Consider the following 23,523-nt stretch of genomic DNA (forward strand, 5'->3'; position numbering starts at 1 on the left):
ATAAACCCTAGTAATATGTAGATCGAAATATTAAAAAAAAACAATTTTATTTATGGTGTAATAAACTGTTAGGCAAACTATGATACAACCACAAAAAGAAGTATCAATTATTGAAGCTATCCCCTTCGTATAATGTACTAATAATACTTCAATGAATGTGAATGAAAGATTCAATGAATGTTCTCAGAATAATTTATTCATTACGTATCATTATATTACAAACAAAAATGAATTTGAAATTATGCGGTTTGCGCGACCTATATCCGAATAACTCGTTGTATGTTTATATAAGGGTAGTTTAGCGTTTTAACGTTTTTGGGGTGTTTTAATGTTTCACGTGTGACCCTCCGGAGCGAGGGCTGGAATTGAAGTGCGGCTGTTCCGGTCCGCGGGAAAGAGATAATCGCCAAAGGGGATGGTTAAATAAAAATAATACATAAAGTAAATTAAAATGATAGAAGGATATTAAATAAATTGCGTTAACCGATATAAAGTTTCTATTTTAACTACATGAATTTTTTACTACACAACAAACAATACAAACTTTTCACATATAATTGCTCGATTTATACACATTTAAATACTGAATGCTACTTTTACTGAAGTAAATATTAATTTATTTTATTACAGATTTTTCTAATATTACATATGAATGAATTACAGTATTTTGTGAGAAATTTAAAGAATAATCTAATTTTGATAAAAAACAGTGTTAAGCGAATATTAGAATGTCAGATTTTATCCTCTGACACGGTTATAAACAAAATTTTTAAGAAAATGGGGCACAAAGTAAATTATACGTTATTAAATTTATTGAACTTGCGATGCATTTTAATCATTTTACTTTTTACTAATTGTGTACCATTTATACATTATTATGTTATAATATCCAACTATTTAATTACATTGAATATGTGTTATATTGTAAATTTTTTAACTCAAGAAGTTTATTAGTTGCGACATTTAGATATTACAACATTAAAAACATTGGTGAATAAAGAAGTATTAAGTAAATCCTGTATTATAATATCCTAAATTTCAGGATTGCTATATATGCAGCATTCTTTAAATATAGAATTTTTGTAAAAAGTATTTTGTGATTTTATGCACAAATACCAAAATCAGAAGCTTTTGTAATTGTGATTTTATGCACAAATACCAAAATCAGAAGCTTTTGTAATTGTGATTTTATAGTTCATCTATCTATCAATCTACCTGTTTAATTATTAATCTGTTTGCGTATTCCCCTGTCCGCCAGTGTACCATTCTACTAGTATATCTATTTACCTATTTTCCGACTAACACACAATCTACATATCTGTGTCTGCCAGTTTATCTGTTTTTATATCAACCTGCCAAATTGTCTATGTCACTATGTCTACGTGTCTACCTGGCACTTTGCTATACTATCTATTACATTTTTTTATTTTCTAACAGAGCGCATATTAGTCTATTTCTATGTCAAACTTTCTATTCGATTCCTATGTCGATCTACTTGCCTGCTTTTCATATTTTTTATTTGTCTACCAAGCTACCAGTCCACCTGTGTATCAATAATTCTGTTTGTATATAAATTAATATTTAAAATAGATTTGGAATTACTACTTTTGATCTTGTTTTTGAAAGATTAAATGTCAATTTTTAAACTTTTGAATCATTCAAATCGGACACTTTGTTCACTCAAAAATTGTCAATAATGCATTTTTAACTCCGTATCTCCGATACGACCAGACCTGTCTTTACCAAAGATGAATCAAAACCAAAATCTAATGTTTTTTTAATTATTCAAATCGGATGTTTTTTCTAAAATTTAATTTCTATTTGCTGCAAAAATTTTCATTTTCGATATTCGGATATTTACTATACTATACTTACCCTATAAGTTAATAAAATAGAATTGAACTAAAATAAAAATGAAGCCTCATTTATATGCAACACAAGATATCAGACATAAAACATGACATATGATATATAAAACCGATTAATAAGCTCGTATGAATAACATTCAAATGCGGTCAATAAACTTATTAATTTAGTTATTGTAATGTAATGTTTTGTTTGTTTTTATGTTTCAAAAGGTTCTTAACACTTTGCCATACCTTAAATAAATAGATGCATGTGTGTGTATATGTTTGGATATAATTTTTCGTCCACGAATTCGGGCGCACAGATCAATCGATTTGGATGATTCAAAAAACATTCGATTCCTATTGATGGGAAGATGTCCAGGGCAAAAGTGCCACAAACAGTATTTCAGTTTTTGAAAGAACGGAGCGTCCGATTTGAATGATTCAAAAAACATTTCACTTGTATTGCCGAAATAAAAAATTGATTAAATTTTTAGAAGGCTCATTCAGCAGTTATGAAGATAGAGAGAGGCAGGTAAAAAAACGATATTTAGCGGTCAAAAATGATTATATGCATATTTTATAAAGATTTTAAAAGTGAGTACTAATTTTGTTTAAATTTTGTTGGGTTCCGTATCAAGATTTTTAATTTTTGAAGTGCACTTATATGGTACAAACAATTTTCAGAAACAGTTTTTTTTTTAATTTTTTAAAAATTATACAAAGTTCTATACTTTAAATATAATTTAATGATAAAAGATCGTCACTGCATGTTTTATAAATGATAAAATATTTAGTAATTAAAATTATCTACTTTTGGAAAATGTTTGACACAATCATTCATCAATATTCATCAGTTCTTAATCATTAGCAATAATAATTGATACCACTAGTTAATTACACAATTTTTGATGTAAATAATTCTATAATATAACCCTTGCCCAGCCCTGTCTATTTTATGTAATATGGAGTAATTTGCATTTATCTCCGCACGCTAAAGTATCACTGCATACTTTCCGATGTGTGCGTTCCGAAGTGCGAAAGCTCGGCTCGGCTCGCCTATTCGCGTTATTAGTGTTAGTGTTGGTTGGTACAGGCTACAGACTACAGACGTTAAGTGAAAATAAAATTTAGGACAACGTATATGGGATGTAATTAAACGGTTGCGGTCATTTACCTTCCACGCAGATAGCACAGATTCTATTTAAGAAGTTATTTGAATATACAAATTGCACAAATTGAGATAATAAATGACACAATCGTTAAATAGCCGGAGTATAAACATGAGCGGTAAGATAATGTAATTGTATATTGGCAATACGAGTAGAAAAATAGAAGAACTAGGAGTGTGTAGGAGTTTAAGGCAAATTGGTCGAATTTCCCGTATTGTAATCAAACATTCCAGGAATAAAAATAATTAATAATCAATAAAAAAAGGGCCCGGCGTGGCGAGAAATCGGTTCGAACGTGAGCTAGCACCATCTAGTCCCGGGTTCGATGGTTTGATTCCCGCTACCGCCAAATTCTGACATCAGGCAGCTTTGATGTCAATTTTTCACTTGGGGTTATATAGATCACAATATAATTTCAAGTGGAAATCGTCCTTCGTGGACATAGCTACATTATTCAATCATATGATAACTATTATCGTTAGAGTTAATATAAACCCCACACATAGGAAAATGGTAAACCGATGGGTTGCCTCCCATAAAATACGTTAGGTCATTAGTCTTCAACAAACAGCTCATAGAACATGTAAAGTAAGAGTTCTGATTTCTATTGAAACAATAATAAATAAAAAAAATCAATGAAAATTAATCCATAATTATAACAATTGTTTTAAATATTTTAAAACAGATTATTATTAGTACCCTAAATGTATAGGCGCTTTTATATATATTTTTTTAAAAATGAGCGTATTCTATCGTATAGTAATAAAATGTAACAATGTAAAAAAAAATGTAAGTAATAAAATGCAAATAAATAAAAACATATATGCATGAACAAAACGTAATCGAGCCCAAAGTGAATGAAGATAATCGAGAATAATATATCTTAACAATTATGAGAATTATTTATCAAAAGAATATAACTTTTTTTAGAAAATTTTCATATTTTTTAATGGTAACTAAACAGTCTAGCATCTTTGCAAGAAATAAAAACAAGAAATAAAAACATATATGAATAAACAAAACGCAATCGAGCCCAAACTGAATAAAATTAATCGAGGACAATATTTCATAAAAAATATGAGAATTATTTATAAAAATAAATTATTTTTTTTATTTCAAACCAAAACTTGTTTCAATCATTCAAATCGGTTACTTCATATATTGGATATTGTAAACAAGTTCATATCGAATACAAATAAAATATAAAATTAGAAATATATGCACATGATATATATTATCTGTGTGGGTAATGATGTACATAATTTTTTTAGCTATTTTAATAAGAGGTAAAGGGGTATTTGCATACATTATTTCTATTTTGAAAAATAATTACTTTTGAAGAATAATGTTTTGTTAACTGGCGATTTAAAAATGTATCGATAGATGATAAAAAAGTAGACTAACTTCTTACTTTTATTATGTCAAACATTTACATTTATAATCAATCAATTGAATAGAGTATGCTAATTAAGACATTATTATAATGGTGTATATGTTTTTCTACACTAATAATCAGAACGCAAATAATAAGTATTTATAATAATATGAAATGAAGATAAGTCTTATTATTTCAAATAATGATTGGTCAACCCGTCTAATAAAATATACTAATATAAATGATAAAAATATTCAGAAATTTAATTAATAAATCTATTCTTTAAATAGTTGTTTTGATACTATAGTATACATAATTAAAATAAATTTAAGTTAGAATAAGTAAAAAGTTTGAATGCAAAATCGTTGAATTCGATATCAGCACACCTAACTTGAATATATCACAACAGTATACTTTGTACGAAATTCTGAAAACTAATTACGATATAATGTTTGTCAATTTCATATTATATATTATTTCAAAGTTGCAATTAAAATATAAATAAGTAAAATAGAACAATGTGCTATTATATGTCAGAAATAAAATAACAAACAGATTCTTATACTTTTAAATAAATATTTTGATATTAAATCTAATTTTATTTCATATCAATTGAATAAAAATTTAAAAATATCATTTGGCACTTTTTACAAAAAATGATTTTTTAAAATTTCCTTTAAATGTCATCGATAACTATAGGATTACTATATAATTCTAAATTGAGCATGAAAGATTTACGATAGCGATTAAAATGTTTGACAACTTAATATGACATTATTTAAATCCTTGTAATAAATGTGCGTAAGCTGTTTTTATGACTACTCTCCAAAATATAACATCATAAAAGTGATATACGGAATTGCTGGTAAGTTTATTCATATATGTACACACTTCTATTTAAATGCGCTAAGGGTATTACAAAATCCGTTTCAATGTGTATATAAAGGAATTATGCAAATATAATATATACTGTTATTTGGCTTTGGTCGAAAAGGTTTGCTTTGAAAAAAAAATATTTTGATAATAAGTTGGTATCAGGAGTTTCAGGCAAAGTATGATTTAATTTCATATATTATTAGCATCCCGTAGGGTAAGTTATAGTAATGAACAAAAAATCGAACATAAAAATGTTTGCATATCTACACGTTTCAGAGGTTTTTGAACTTTTTAGCTTACCCCAAAAAAAAATGATGTGTGTGCGTATGCATGTAAGTATGTGTGGATACAATTTTTTGTCGACTTGTGTTAGTAAAACAATTATTTTGGAAAAAAAATATTTCAATTTCAATTTTTATATAGGTATTTATTGATTATAAGTACTATTTTAGTTTTAAGTTAACTAAATAATTTTCGCACAAAACTAGCGACGTTATCATTAATCCATTACAGACTTAAACTTGCATTAATGATAACGTCGGAAATTATTTAGTTAAGCTAAAACTATAATATATAATCAATAAATATATAAAAAATTGCTATGAATTAAAAATATGGAGTGAAAAATATATTTTTAATTAAATTTAAAAATTAATTTTTCACTAAATATTTTTTTTATAATTTTCATATATAGTTATTACGATTGATTATTATTATTAATTATTTAGTATTAATATTATGTGTTTAGTATTAGCGCACTGGCTCTAATTCAATTATTCAAACATTACTTATATATTTATTGAAAATACTATTTAAATTTTGCATATTTTGCAAAGTTTGTAAAGATTAATGTTTAACTTCATTTTTTAATATAATATTTTTGATTCTCGCACAATGACCTCATAGAATTTTGTCTTTAAACAGAGATATCTGTGTTAATTTCATTATTAATTTAACAGTCAACTTCAATCTCACAAGCTATTATAACGTTTTACACTTTGACAATAAATAAAAATAGCTCTCGGCCTAGTGTCAAAAACCGGATCATGAGAGGATAACCTATTCTGATGCGGCTGTCAAAAAGGTTTTTCCAGAAAAAACTTAAAAATCGGTAAAATACTTTTTTGCAATCGAAATAAAAATAGACTTTTTTTAAATTAAACATTTTAGCATATTCAAAACGGTATTGAAGTAATGATCTCCGCATTCAAGATGTTATAATTAGATTCTGATTTTTAACAAACAAAATAACATTCGCTATTTGAAACTGGACGCAATATAGGAAATAGAATACCTTTATTCTTACCCATTCAGCACAAGTAAATCAGAAACATATATTATTTATTTTCCTAACCTGATTGCGCATGGGGTCGGTGTTGATCTGGCACATGTAAGCTCCTGAATCCGCCCGCCGGACATGCGTCACGTGGAGCCGCCAAGTATCGTGCCCGTTGTGGGTGACGCTGAGTCGCGGATCGTGCGCCACCATATGAGTGTGAATTGCCAATATAGCTTTCGAATCGGATTTAATCCAAGCCACCTGTGGAAAAAATATAGTAATAGTTTATAACCATTTTTAATCGCTTTACAAATATAAAAGAAAAATTTTGCAAAATGTATATTTAGATATGATTGTTTGTGTTTATGTCTCTATATTATTACAGTTCATCTCTTTAATAACTACTCCTTAATTATCTCTGACTATAATCTATATCACACTATTTGTCTCTATATTCAATACTCTTCCTATATAGACGAACTAAATATTAAGTTCGGTGTCCCTCAGGTCTCAATTCCTGATCCATTAATATTTCATCTAGTAGATGAACGATCTACGAAATTGTACAGATCTTTATAAATTTATTCTTTTTGCCGACGACACTAGTGTGATTGTGCAAGGCAAATTCTTAAGAAGAAGTATATATTAAAGTGAATCTAGTTATGAATTCAATTTCGAATTGGTTATATTCTAATAATCTTCTTCTTATTCATGACAAAACCCAAGTTATGTTTCTAGAATGGTAAATAAGATAAGAAATGATATCAATTCTTTAACAGTCAATAGCATCTAATTTGATTATTTCCTGTTTCTTCATTTTTAAACATTCAATTATTTAAAAACTTGAACTTCACTCCAGACTAAAACCTAAGTAATCAAAAACTTGTTTTATTCTTGAAGATCTAAGGTTAGTTTAAATAATTTCTATTCCCATCTTTCATATTGAAAACAACCCTGGGGATTCTCGTCATCTAACATCACTTCTATTCCCTGTCTATTTTTGCTAATAATGTTGCCATTCATAAATAATCATCCTGAACGCTTCAATCAATGTTGAATTCCAATGGGGCCCAATTTTTAAAGTTTAAGATCGGTAAACGTTTAAAAGCCCAAAGTTTCTACGATATTTCTGAATTTATAAATTTTCTACTGCCTACTAATAATATTTGATGTACTCTTTTTTCGACAGTTCCAATTATTTTTTCTTTTTTGTCATTTTCTTATTCAAAGGTATACAAAACTTATACTATACAAAAAAGTGAAGAAAAGAAAAATAATATAAACGTTACTAAAAAAGATCAGAACAGATATTGGTATAATGTATCATGTATGAATATATTTCAATACTTATATTTAATGAACAATTCGTCTTAAGGTCGTATAAATGTATAATTGTATGAATGTATAAAGACAAATTTGATAATAATAAAGTAAGTAATTTTAATTCTCATTTAAGTAAACATAAACAATAAACATTTTTTTATATAGATACAGATTGATACAGATTTTTTTATATAGATACAGTGATTGTGTTAAATCGTAGAGTTAAAACATTATGACAGTAATGCAGTAATAATACTTTGTCAGTAATTCTAAAACAAAATATAGATAATACAAATCTCTAAAATAAATATCCATAACTAATTTTGATTTCTCCCATTACCTATCCAAATCCCATCAGCTAGAAGATCAACGAAACCATTACCAACGCATACAAGTTTGATTAAATCAAATAGTACAAGGCGTCTCCACCGTGCTCTTTCACAGTTCGTGGCTATGAACTTTGACGAACATTTTACAGCGAAAAGCGTCGAGAATTTAGTTTTATAACTGATAACAATTAACACATATTACATGTATGTAATATGATATTGTATTATTGTTAAATTATCAATTTTTCAAATAATTGAAAAAAGTAAATATTATACATAAATACAAACAGCTTTCATAAAAAAAGCTATTTTTTTAGTTTTTGATTTAGTTTCAGGAAAGTTATGATTTAGTTTTAGATAAGAAAAAAATTATTCTTAGCTTTTGTTGCAACGCCTAGCGTGAATGGTCTTTGTTGAAGATGAGCCAAAGCCAAAGAAAGTATCATTACCTTATTCCTGTTAAATATTACCGTGTTAAAGATCTTAAAGTTCCCTTAATAAAAATTAAAAATAACAATAAATTTTAATAACAATTTTTTAAAGTTTTTATTTAAAATTCCACAGAACAAAATATTTTTTCGATAGAGTTTCATAGACATATAAATTTACAGGAAATAAATAAATGCACAACAAGAAGTATGAATAAAATTGTAAATATGCTGAATTGACAATTTCTTATACTCTGAAGTATAAGAAACAATTCTACTCTTAGCATTTCTAACAATTCATAGCGTGAATTATCTCTATTTAAGATGCACAAACGTAAGACACTACATATAATTAACAGTGTGTATTAATAACTTATTCCATTGGCGTGTTTCAGTTCAGTTCCGATGCAATACGGAAACTTGCGTAGGAGTTTCCCGAAATCGGGCCACTTAGTTAAAGCACGATGGGGAAACTTAGACCGAACTTAAGCTGTACTTAATTTAAGCTCACGGGTCGCTATCACGTCGAGTCAGTGCTCTCTTGGAGGATAAACTGGGATTAAAACATGAGATTGGAACTGTATTGGGATACATTTGTTTGCGTCCGTTCGACCGTGTACGGCTTGGCTGTGCGCCCGCTTTGATACTTGCCAGTGCCCCCAGTACGCCAGAATAAGGGCCGATTACATAGGGCTCCTACATAGATTGATAATCTGGTAAAGTCTTAGGAATTCACAAGTCAATTGCGTCAGAAGTCGTGATATCGCAATGGTTCTGATGCACTATCTGTTCGAGCTTTGAGTTCCAAAAGAGGAGTAAGTAAGTGGCAAGCATTAATCAAAGATTTAAAAATGCATTAATAAAAAGAGTAAATTATTTTTTCACCAAATGGATGAACTACTGCTCGAAAATTTCACGACTAATAATGATCAACACGTTTTGGATTTAGAGCAATACTAACTGGCCAATTTTTAAGTTACCAGAAAACCATATCAAACAATGTTTACTTTTACTTTACTTTAATAATGTAATATGTATTACATGCATAGAAAGCGTCCCAGAACTCAACGTCAAGCCAAAACGAGGTAACAGTACTAATCATAACTGCCATAAAAAATATTTATTTTCTCAAGTACTAATCATAACTGCCATAATTTTTTTTCTAAAGTAGTTTGAAAGTTGCGGTCTTTTAAGTGCATCCTGAAGATTAGATAAAAACGTGACAATTTTTTGGTTAATGTAGTTATTTTTTATTGATTTTGTTAATTTACGATTTGAATCCGTAATCGTAAATAACATTTCAGAAACACAGTCAAAAATGGTACCACAATTACCCAAAGTTTTCAAGAATTGAGACTTTTTGTTGAACCACAATTTGTTTTAATCGGTCAACTTTGAGGGGCTATCCCTTAAAAGAATATTAATTACCGCTTATTTTTCTTCAGAAATCTATCCTTAGCCTTTTAAAAACTAACCTGTGTTTAAAAATTATGTACATATATAACAAATGAAGTTTATTAATATTAGAGACTAGTTTGATATAATTTCTATATGCCCAAGCATATGTAAATAATGTAGTAAATTATGCATTATATGATCATTAAATGAAGTTATAAATCGACATTGGAATAATTATCCCATAAACTCGATCAGTATATAGGTAATCTTTGCTATTAAAATTGCTTTTAATGGTAATGATGTTATTAATGTAGTAACACTCTATACTTTAAAACTTTGAACTAAAGAAATAAATCGATTGTTTCTGTGCAAAATATGCCACCATCCAATCCCATACAGATTAATTATACAAAGTGCGCTACTTTATATCAAGAAAATGAGTTTCCATTAAAGATGTATTTATAAATCGATTAAAAGCTACGGATATATATTTCTCTAACAACGTTTTTAATCAATAACAAAGCTTATACATATATAAGTACAAATATACCTTTAATGAAAATATGCTTTCTCATTTAACTACAAGTACACTGGCTACTTATAGAACTCAGAGTTTACTGGAATTTTAATAAATACATACACAATAATTGAATTTATAATAATAAAATATAATTCATAACTACTTGATCCTTACATATCATCTCCTGTTTTTTATATTTTATTTATGTAAAAAAAAATATCTTGATTCTAAACACATATTGCTGAAGTTAGTATTGTGTTTAATTATTATAAAAACTTTCAACTAGTGGGGTGCATGGCATCGTGCCTTAAGGCAAATTGCTAAAACTTCGCGTATCGTAAAACATTGGTACGAAACCCAAAAAAAATTACACAAAATGTGTACATATTATTAAAATCTCTATAAAATATCTGATAATTTGATGTACATATGAACATTTTTGACCGCAAAATTACATTTTTTTAACATATTTTCATTGAAAGTCCATAACCGCTCGATCTGCCTTCCCAAAAACTTAATCAGTTATCTTGTCAATACAAATAAAATCTTTTTGTCAGCACAAGCTGAAAGTTTTGAATGCATATTTCTCTCAAAAACTGTAATTTTTTGTTTTTACCAAAAACTGACTTGAACTTCTCCCAATCTAATTACTAATAGAATATTTTTTTGATCATCGGATGCTCCGTTCTCTCAAAAACTCGATTTTTATTCTCTGCACTCTTTGCTCTGTATCTCCGTATCGGCTGGACATGCCTTTGCCAAAAACTAATCAGCACATCTCCATTACATTTTTCGACGTTTTGAAGGTTTCTGAACATTTTGGCATACCTCAGATAAAATGTGTGTGTGTGTGTTTTGTGTGTCCTAATTTTTTCCTTCACGTTTCCGGGCGCACGGATCAAACGATTTGAATAGAACAAAAAACATTCAATTCCTATTGAGGAAGATGTTCTGATTGGTTTTTGGCAAAGTCAGGTCCAGTCATTACGGAGATACGGAGCAAAGAGTGAATGAAAATCGAGTTTTTGAGAGAAGAAACCATCTGGTTTAAATTATCCGAAAAACATTTAATTTGTACTGATTGGGATAAGTGGTAATTAGTTTTTAGCAAAGGCAGGTCCAGCCATTTAGAAGATACAAAGCTAAATATTCAAGACGTGGCAGTTTTAGAGAGTACTTATCATCCGACTTGAATAACTCAAAAAACTTTCTGCTTGTGTTGACAAAACAATTGCTTTCGAAAAAAAAAATTCATTTTTTTTTCAATGTTTTTTGTATATCGATAATAATTCAGATTTCAATTGTAATTCTGGCTGAAATTCTAAAGCTCACTCATTTACTTTAAATAAATAATTTTAACTTCGTAATTCAGTTTATATAATTTTTATAAATATTAGACAATATTACAGTATTTATAATAATCTATTTGAAAACATTTAATATTCTTCTAACATTTCGTTATGGGAAGTTTCAGCAATTTTGCCATACACCACTAGTTTTAAGTTAAATCTGACATCACTATTGCTCGATGTTGGGTTTTTCGAGACGGGAATTGAACCTGTAATTTTGTGGTATCAGAATCAAAGCACTCACGTTTGATTCACAACTGAGCATCATTGTGTAAAAACAATTTGTAACTGGTCAAGTATCAGTATATGTAATCTTAAGTAATCTTCCTTAATCATATATAAACTGAATTCGTTATGTAAAAATCGTTTTATGATTTCTGATCTCTTGAATTCGTGATATAAAATAGCGTATTTAATGATAGTAACTGCTCACAGGATGTTATGCTCACCGGAGTAGGAACATGTAACGCTGTATTTAATATATATTATGTATGTTTATTTTGCTGCGCACATATGTCCGATACAGGTATAAAAAGATCAACACATACGTATTGCTATCATTTTCTCAACAATTTGTATCAGTCACGAGCAGGCATTTCGCCTCGGATGGTGTAAGCCCCCCGGCTCGTGGACCGCTCGACTGGAACTAACTATTTAGGTAACTTTGCCAACTCTTAGTTAGCTCAAATGCTGTTAATCCGCACTTAACTTGTTATCAATGTGCTTCAGGCTCGTATAGCAGAATATACAGATATTTTTCTTTTCATATCAATTTAGATATTGAAAATGTCTTTCAAATAATATATATATATATATATATATATATATATATATATAATAATATATATATATATATATATATATACGACGATTTTGATATACGCTGCTTTGCTACACACTGTAGCACTAATTTTGAATCTTAATTTGTTGAATTTACTAGTACTTATATTTGAGAAAAGATATTTATGTAAATGTTATTACGATGCGTAGATGAATTTTAATGCTTTTTTTCAACAGTTAATTACAAGAAAACGGCTCGGCAGATTTTCACCTACAACTAAATAGTATCATTCCCAACTAATATCTTTCGAAAAGTTTTTGATTTTTTAAAATCGATTTGGTAGTATGAGCTTAAATATGAACGAAAAGTTCAACACTTTTTTCCATAATTATGAAGATACGGTTCGACAGATCGTAGCACAAAACTGCCAAACGATAGTTCTCATTGAGATACATCGAATAGCTTCGAAATTTCTGAAATCGGTTCAGGCGTTTTTGAGCAAACGTCGATGAAAGGTCTAATTTTGACAAATGCCAAAAAAACGATACTAATTTTTACAAACTTTGAAGATTTTCTAAAAATAAATGACTTGTCGTAGGGCCGTAATATTTTAGTATGATCTATAAGACTATGATATCGACCGTCAAAAAAATCATAAAAATCGTCGAAAAAATTTTTTAACACTTTATTACAAGAAAACAACTCGGCCGATCTTTACCAAAAACTAATCAGCACTATAATGATCGATTCTTTAGAATTATAATGTACTGATAATTTTAAGACAATAATTACTATACAAAACAATATACAATATTGTATACTGTTATTACTGATGCCAATAAATTGGTGAGCATTACGAACAAATTCAATAGTGATATATCGATGGTCGTTGGAACATGGACGCGCTATTCAATCAATACAGATCTCGCAGATATGTTTGTGTTCAAGTTTTTGCGAAGTTCATCTGATCGAGTAAGAACGTATAATCGGTAAAAATGTTTCTTGTGCCTGATATCACAGCTGGAAATGTAGAGAGAGGTGATTTATTGCTGGAATTTGTATTTAAAACAAATGCTTATTATGTACTTATGCAGATTAGGCAACATGAATACAATGGAGAAAACAATTCAGATGAACCAGAACAATATATTTATTCTATACCGTACGCATCTGAATTAAAAATTCAAACGAAAAATGATTTGTATTTTGTTAACAAAATTATATTAAAACATCTTTTATTTTGAGAGTAATTGGAGTTAACTAATTGTTTAACCATTTCTAAACTGATATACTCAGAAATAAACAATTAACGATATTAAATTGTTATATCTAATTTTAAAATTAGACTAGTAAGCAATCTCGTTTAACTTTGGGTAAAATTTGACGTATATATTCATGCGTATTTATTGGTTCAATAAAAAAATATTTTCAATTTTGTAAATTTAATGGAAAGATCAAGCAAACTTCATCATGATATCAACATGATGTAAAAAACTAGTCGAGATCATCAATACGTGATTTATAACTACCAAAATGAATCTTATCTTTAAGACAGAAAATATTGATGTTACTAATTATGCAATGCCTTCAAAATTTGGTACATACTAATTATTACAAACATTAAATACAATTTTAGAGCTAACTTATAGTACAAAAACTATAATAGCAACAAAACTGAGATAAAAAAATAAGCTAAATAAATGAAAACATATTATCAATAGCCATAGAAGTGCAAAAAAATGTAAAAAATAACATAGTCATCATGTAACTGCTCCCTTGAACTGTTCAATTATTTATATTAAATTTATCAGGCTAGTAGATTGTCTTCGAGTATTGAAAGGTTAAATGCAACTATATTACATTTTGAACTATATTCTAAGAGATATAATTGGCTTCAATGGGTCAAAAACCAGGAAAATGCGATTTAACGCTACCAATGCCGCCTATAGGGGACATTACTGACATGTGTGTACGATGGCATCCAGTGTGTCAAACATTACTCCAATATTTATAATCGTTCGATAAATTAACAAGAATCGTTATTTTTAGTTGTTTAGCAGTGTTATTTACAATTTTTAACTTCCCTAAGAAAATATTGTTTTCGCGAAAAAATCGATTAGCCAATGTTATGTTTTCTCGACGCTTCAAATCATTCTGAATCGAATGAGACGAGATTCTGAAGAAGGATGCACGTGTGAACCAATTTGATCTGCCGTCAATGTTTTTTCAAAAAGAAAAACACTGGACTAATTTCCAAGATTTCATTTACAAGATTTTCCAAAATTTATTCTATAGGTAGTTATGGATAATGGCTATCGTTGGCGAGTTTACTACAATACGCCGAGCCGTTTCTTTTTAATTAGCAGATAAGTGTAAACAATTTTGTCCGCGTTTTAGCTCAAAATTTTTAATCGATTTTAAAAGTTTAAGCATATCGTTTGGAAATCGCGTGGATTAGTTTTGGGTCGATGAGTGGCCATTTTTTTGTAATTAAATGTTGAAAACCATTTTTTTGACGACTTTCACGAAATGTTACGACTAAAGTATTAAAGGCTTACGATAGGAGGTTGAAATATAAAAATTTATCAAAATTTAGAATATCATTGCATGCTCAAGCAATTCTAATCAGAATTTATTCCGAACTTCTATATAAGTTCCTTGTTTTATAAAGCAGCTACTGATTACAGTTTACGTCCACAATTAACGAAATACATTTTGAAACCCAAAAATAAATGAAATGTAATGTGTTTACCAATTTAATTTATTTTATTTAATTACAGATTTCGTTTACAGCAAAATCATACATAATAATATTGTGAACAAAACGATAGAAGATTAATTTACACGATCGTGAATCTGTACGCATAAATTACTTACAATTTATCACTTCTACAACAATATAATACAATTACATTTAACAAATAGTGTAATTCACTTCTAACTAAAGAATAACAATCACTAACTAAAGCATTACATATGAAAAGGTTGATAGAGCCTCAAAGTTTATCAAGTAATCATACATTCAACAAAAAAAAGATGTTATAAATATGTTTCAGAGATATCAATTGAAAATAGTTTTTATTGAAAGCTTTTTCTTTATTTTTGCAATAAACAATTAAACGTTATATCTAAACAGCTAATTCTAATTCTTGTTGATAAAGTAGATTATTTACACGTATCGGTAAGTTTATGCAACTTGCCTTGAAGCAAAATGCTGCTTACAGCTAGTTGAACATAGTTTCATTAATAAAGATTCAAAAATTAAAAAAAATGTTGATGAACCAATACTTGGTCGGCTTACTGTCTCGTACACCAAGGTCACTTCTGCGAAAAGTAACGTCGTAGCAAAATATTTAATCTTTCAATTTTACAGTAAAAATAATTACTCAAAACATTTATCACTCGATCAATTTCGAAACGCGATTTACTTCTGCTGTCTTCTACTTCGTAGAATTTTCCGCCGCCACTTCAGCTTTGGAGCCATTCCGACAAAAAACATGTAATTATCGAGATAGAAACTAGAGCGCAAACTAAATCCAATAGCGCAACTAGCAATATCCTGCAGAACTTGCAACTATGCGGAAAATGGATCGCAAAAAGTGCGTGTTACGAAAATTCATACTGAAATATTTGTTATAATCTAATTTGTTCGGGAATATTAAATGGGCGCAATTTTCGAACAAAGGTAGTACCTACTACTTTGAATAAGCGCTAAATTCCGGAATGCTTTAGATTATCTAAATTTGTCGTGTCTTGTAGGAATTTATGTAAAATTATGATACTTATTTAGTGATATTGAAGAAATTTTAGTATTCTCACTCGAACACTATAATAGTAAATATGGCACTCAGATAAAATTTTGCATTATAAAATAAATTACACAATTTTGAATGTTTCAAATTCTCTAACACTTTCGTGAGTTGTGAGTGACTTTCATAAAATTTTCTAATTTGTGTAGTAATAATGAATACATTTTGAATATTTTAATTCAAACCGTTCAACATTGATTTTTGCAATTTTTGTAAGAAATATATATTATGTCAATGCTCTAATAGTTATTTTCCTCCAGAAAGCTCGCATAGGTAAAACCGTAATCAAAATTTTGTTATAAGTATATATCCACATTTTGGGTTTCCAAATTATGAAGAATATTATAGATAACTTTAATAGAAAACCAAACTAAGTGTCGGTGCATTTGGTCTCGAGACGAGTTACATGATAAATATAATGTAGTTGGAACTACATGACAACACATAATCAAACTAGTTGGTATTGGTATTTTCCCTTGAGGCGAGTAACTTGATCTTCCCGATATGTGTAAATAATCGACTTGATCAATAAAAAATAAATTAATTTATGAATGATATTTCAAGTGGATTTATTACACATTATTAAAAACGAACGAACACCTTAATTCAGAGTATTTTCTAAAAGAAAATTTTCAAAAATCAATTTTTGTTATTGCACTAGTTTCCGTAGGACAATAGTGGTTTAGTATGTTCATTAAGACCAACCACTCTATTGTTATATGTACCAAGTAAATAGTCGAATTTTAATTTTAACAAAAGTCAAAAAACTACTCATTTTCTAAAACTTTGATGAATTTTGTAAATTAAAGTACTTGTCGTAAGGCCGTAATATTTCAGTAAGTTCTATAAGACCATTATATATATCGCCAAAAAAGATTTCATAAAAATCGGCTTAATTTTTTTTTCAACAGTTAATTAAAGGAAAACGGCTCGATAGATTTTTATCTAAAACTAATCAGTATCATTCCCAACTAATATCTTTCGAGCAGTTTTTGATTTTTTTAAAATCCATTCGGTAGTAAGAGCTTAAATGTAGACAAAAAGTTTATCTTTTTTTTTCTAATGGCAAAGAAATGGCTCGGTAGATCGTTGCACAAAACTGAGAAAAGATAGTCCACATCGAAATACATCGATCGGTTTTTAAATTTTCGAAATCGGTTCAGGCGTGTTTGATAAACGCTGATAAAAGTTCTAATTTTGACAAACGTCAAAAAAATGATAAAATTTTTTGCAATTTTTTTTTTAAATTAAACGACTTGTCGTAGGACCGTAATATTTTAGTATGATCTATAAGACTATGTTAATTATCATCAAAAAAAACTCAAAAAAATCGTCAAATTTTTTTTTTGAAACTTCATTACAAGAAAACGGCCCGGCCGATCTTCACCAATAACTAATTAGCACGATTCCCAATCAATATCTTACGAACGGTTTTTGAATTTTCAATATCAATTCAGAATTGCTCCCTAAAATCTGGACGAAAAATTATTCTCTTTTCTGCGATTCACAAAGAAACAGACCAGCCGATCATCGCACAAAACTTAGAAACGCTAGTCCTCATCGAGATACATCGAATTTTGAAATCGGAATAATCGTTTTTGAGAAAACGTTGATTTACGGCAACAAATTTGTTCACATACACACACATACTTTTTCCAAATTTGGTCTCATTTGATTCAGAATGGCTTGAAACGTCGAGAAAACATAAAATTAGCGAATCGGGTTTTTTGATGAAAACATAAACTTCTCCTTCGGGAAGTTAATAGTCAAATATCGAAGTATGTTCAGTAAAATTCCCTGTTAACTCCAAATTAATGTGTTTATTTTTATTTTTCTGAAATTAATCATCTGTCCCTACTTGCCTCAAGGAAAAATTGATGGGAATGTATTCTACAAAAAAAATATTGCATTTAACCTGGTATTTAGCTATAAATATTTGTCAGCAGTGTAAAGATTCGGTTGATACTTAATCCACACCTACATGCAAGGTTTAAAGAGGTTATAGTAAAAACCTGTTGAATCTAACTTAAATTTAGCAATAAATTTTACAAAACAGTTAAATAACGTATTCTTAAAAATCGCAAAACGGTCGTTTACTAAACAACCGAAGCTCACAACTAAAAAACTAACAACCAAAAGAAACTTTTTTGTTATGAATTTTCAAACATTTATCTTCTGACAGCGACGTGTTAAAAATCAATGTGAGTGCTGGTCATACATCTTTTTCCTTCTACTTTCAAATTTTGTTGTTAACATTACTTGTTTCTGAGATATCGGTGATGAACCTTTTTACCCGCAGACTCTTAACCACCGCATTTATTATTTTTGCACTTCATATATAATATTATTGAAAAAAGATTTACAAAACTCCCAAGTGACCTAAATCAACACATAAAAATGAGTAGATTCAGTATATGTATTTATCACAAACTTCCAGCAGTGCTTAAAATATATTATCCTCGCAGTTATATAGTAATGTAAATTTACAGCTTTGTTTTCCACTTTCGTGTAAAATCTTTTCCTGTTCGCACATTCAAATTACGATGCATTACTGAATGTAATATCGGAATACAAAACAAGTTGTTATGAACAAGACAACCGCTCACAAGAAAACTTTATCAAACTCTGTATGAGGAAACTTTGTCCCCATGACAAGTGAAGTTTCGTGCAAAACTCCGCAACTTGCTATAAAAAATATGTGCATGATAGTTTTCCATTTAACATATACGTTGGCTTATTGGTGTAGGTTCTTCAATGTATGTAAATGAAAATTGATTCTTGAAACATTAGAATTTTTGATGCATGAGAAATAGCAAATGGTTTCTTATCTGTAATTTATGAGAAATTGGCACCTTATCAAATATTGAGGTGATAGAATTATTAATGTCTCAGATGATAGGATTTAAACAATAATTATAATTATTACTTAAAATATGTCGAAACTTTCACTAAAATATGTTCATGGTTTACATTATTGAAATAATATTTAAAATTGAGAAAAAACCTGCTTAAGATAAATATCAGGAGATAAATGACCATGTATAAATATTTAAAACTTAAGTACTTTTTTGTTGGTGGATTTTTTGATTTTGAACTCTTATTTAATTTATTATTCCTAAATATAATTCTCATTAGTAAGTCCAATAATTTTTTTATAAGATCTATTATTATTTTAGAGTTAGTATTAAGAGCTTTTTTTATATGTTGCATATGGTGTGATCTTGGTGAGAAATGTGACCATAAAATTTGTATTTTGCATTGGTACGGAAAAAACAATGTAGCTATTATTTCTTTGAAATTGAAAGTAAGACAAGAGGTCTATTTGCCTTTCGGTTCTCCCATTCAAACCCTCCTACAGGTTAAGAAAAACAGTTGACAAATTTTAGAGAATAGTAAAAAAAATATTTTGGTAATTAGGAATCAACTGGGAATTTTAGTGTCTATAGGTTAATAGTTAATAGTTGTTTGTTTGATACGTGTTAGATATTGCAAATTTGTTTTCTTAGTTAAGACAGTATAATTATCCTAGCTTCAGCTAATTTATAATTGGTCATACTTCAAGATGCTTCTACATTAAAAATTCAAATAAAAGATCAAGATGATTCTGTCCTATAAGGACAGAACTTGCAACCACTAATAAGATTGTAGCATTTAAATTATTGCAATTTGAGAAAAGTTAAATTCAAAACTGATTTATCAAATGCTGATTAAAATAAAACTTTTAATATAAAAAAATTGGGCAATATTTCTGACTATGTTGTCTTATATTTCGATTACCATTCTAAGGAGCACAATAAATTCAGTATTAAAAGTAACTAAAGAGGTGCATGGCGTCGTGCCTTAAGGCAAATTGCTGGTACTTTCCGTACCGTAATTGAAAATCTTGGCACGGAACCATAAGAAAAATACACAAAATGTAAACACATTATTAAAATCTCTATAAAATATCCGAAAATTATGTACATATGTCCAATAAAAATTTTTGACCGTCAAATTACATTTTTTTTAACTTATTTTTATTGAGAGTTTATAACCGCTGGACCTGCCTTCCCAAATATTTAATCAGTTCTTTATCTTGTCAATACAAGTAAAATGTCTTTTGAATTATCAAAACCGTTTGCCCCGTATCTTCGGAATGGCTAGACCTGCCTGCGCCAAAAACTAATCAGCACGTCTTCTTATCAATACGAATCAAATGTTTTTTGAATTATTCTAATCGGTTGATCGGTGTTCCCGAAATCGTCGACGAAAACTTATATCCGCGCACACACACATGCACACATATATACATCAATTTTTCTAAGGTATGCCAAAATATTTAGAAACCTTTGAAACGTAAAAATTCATAAACAAATTTCATTTTCGATTTTCTTGCCATTATTATAACTTCTCCTGCGGGAAGTTAATAATGTAAATTTTTGCAATTAATTTGTCAAATCAAATTTACCTTTGAAGTAGCTGAATATACAGTGTGAATAGTTTGCTATGTTGAGTAAAACAAACAAAAAATAAATAAATTACATTATCATGTGTATTCACTTTTACATTAGTAAAACATGATAAATATAAGTAATGAGCAAAAATATAAACCTTATGTTAATATAAGATGATTAGATAAAAATATAGATATAGTTGGATAGTAAATCAACTGGAATGCTCAAAATAGCTGAATTATGAATTATGAATTATAAATATGAATGAATATTTCGATTCCAATACAATTCTGTCAGACAAATTGGAATAGTCATCCAAAAACCTCATATTAAAAAATCAATATCTCACATTTCATATTTACCATCACGTCAAAAATAAACTATTGCCAATATTTAGATAGAGTTAACAAACAAGCACCAGTATAATTATCCACATATATGGGGTGTGCAAGAATGTGACTTTGTGTGATATAATCCGGCTAGCACAACACAAATAACGAATCAATAACTAAAACCGAATCCGATTCATATTATTTTATCCGATTAGCGTGCAAGCCGATTACACACCAAGTGTATATATATATATATATATATATATATATATATATATATATATATATTGATAGATATTTAATACAGGCATTGACCGAACTCACCGACTACTGAGCCCGCAGTCAATAAACATTTTGGACACATCATTATTATAGAGGACTACGCGGCGATTTCACGCGCGCCCGTTATGCGGGAAGAACGGTAATGCCGGTAATGCATCCAATGCGATAAACTTTACAATAATTTCAAACGCTTGTGCAGAATATATATATATTTAGATAAATTTAGTAGATCAATCAATATAATTTTTTTAAAAATTCAATTATAATTTGTACTTCCCGGGTTCAATCTTTAGTACCTCTGTTTTTGAATATTGAACATGTGTTAAGAATTCCGTTGAAATCTTTTATTATTTATTAGCTTCTCGTAGGGTAGGTTATTGTGATTGTATAAAAATCGAAATTAATATTTTTTGCAAATCTTTACATTTCAGAGGTTTCTGAACCTTTTGGCATACCTTAAAAAATAATGTGTGGATGTGTGTGTATGGATACAATTTTTCGTTCACAGTTTCGGGCATACGGATAAATTTATTGATTTATCATAATTTTACATAATTTTACATAATTTGAAGAGCATTCGATTCTTACTGATGGACACAAGTGCTGATTAATTTTTGACAGGCAGGTTAAGCTGTTTAGGAGAAAAATGTGCAAAAGATGATAATTTTTTAGGTAAAAAAGCATCCGACTCTAATGATTGTTGACAGTTAGTTTTCGGGATTTCTTTTTTAATTTCAAAATGTGAAAAAGAATCAAAATATATATTTTTTTCATTACCGGAGATATTTCAGATTTTAATTTTAGTTATAGATAAAATTCTGAAGCTCACTTAAATACTTCAAATAAATAATTTTAAGTTTGCAATTCATTTTATAGGATTCTTAGAAATATGATATAAAGCCTTTCATTCTAACTCCGCTTGAGTAAGTTTTTGAGTTATGTATTTACTTTTCATGTTAAACTATTCGAAAGTCATGCAATTAAAAAAAATTCTTTATAAAAATGTTAAACCGTTAAAAATTACAGTATTTATAATAATGTTTTTGAAAACATTTTTTTCCTCGAATATTTTATTATGGTATGGAAAATTCTAGGAATTTGCCTTAAGGCTCGATGTCATGCCCCACTAAATTTATTTGGAATATCCTAAGTAAATATTATTTTTTTCTATTTGTTAACGTTAAAGGCTCAATCCTAGTCTAATGAAATTATTTTAATACATTCCATACAGGATAGTAATAATGAAACCTAATTCATTATATTACACCATCGGGTTTGCTAAAATTGTTACCATTTTTTATTTTTTGTGGCTAACTTTCATTATTTCTGTCTATTTCAACAGAATTGGCACATTAATTGAAATATTTCAAAATATATATTTTATATAAAATGATGAAAGTCATCAATTAACTGTCACATTCGATAGTATAAAAATCTGATAGTATCGGTAAATGAACCGGCTTAACTTCTCAGCTTCTATAGTATCCAAATCTCATCTGCTCTATTAAAGCACATTTATTTATTTACCATTTATATAAACTAAATAATTATCTTAAACCTTTGTAGATTTTCTCTGAGATTGTTTCCCCAAGACGAACAAAAACATTTTCGATGCAAACGCTAGCTAGCATTTAATTTTAATAGCTTATTCGTGACACGTAACTCACGATGATTGTACCGTGTAATATCAAATTAGTCAAATGATTGGAATAGATGAATGAAATTGAAAAGAAATGCTAATATTATAAGCAAAGTGAAATGTCTAGCCTTAGTAATTGTTAACATACATTTCGATTTCGCCGGACTATTGTTGAAGCTCGTATAGCCTTGCATTAATTTGGAATCAAGTCGTGTATATACCTTGAATACATATGATTGATGTATAAATGTACTCTACAGATAAGTATATATATATATATATATATATATATATATATATATATATATATTTATTATATTATATTGTCTGCTTATATTTCCGAAAAATTAA

The 23,523-nt window shown here is 28.6% G+C and overlaps 1 protein-coding gene across 1 annotated transcript in view; it reads right to left on the bottom strand.

The window, feature by feature from the left end:
• LOC113371138 (lachesin-like) overlaps positions 1–23,523 on the bottom strand; it is a 196,167-nt gene that overhangs the window by 143,492 nt on the left and 29,152 nt on the right. Inside the window, exon 3 of the mRNA XM_026611784.1 lies at positions 6,625–6,810. Coding sequence (XP_026467569.1) covers positions 6,625–6,810 — 186 coding nt within the window. The remainder of the gene's footprint in view (positions 1–6,624; positions 6,811–23,523) is intronic.

This window comes from Ctenocephalides felis, unplaced genomic scaffold (assembly GCF_003426905.1).
Source record: "Ctenocephalides felis isolate EL2017-DRISC unplaced genomic scaffold, ASM342690v1 CF-g0.4_SCAFFOLD_01492, whole genome shotgun sequence".
Classification (NCBI taxonomy): Eukaryota; Metazoa; Arthropoda; class Insecta; order Siphonaptera; family Pulicidae; genus Ctenocephalides; species Ctenocephalides felis.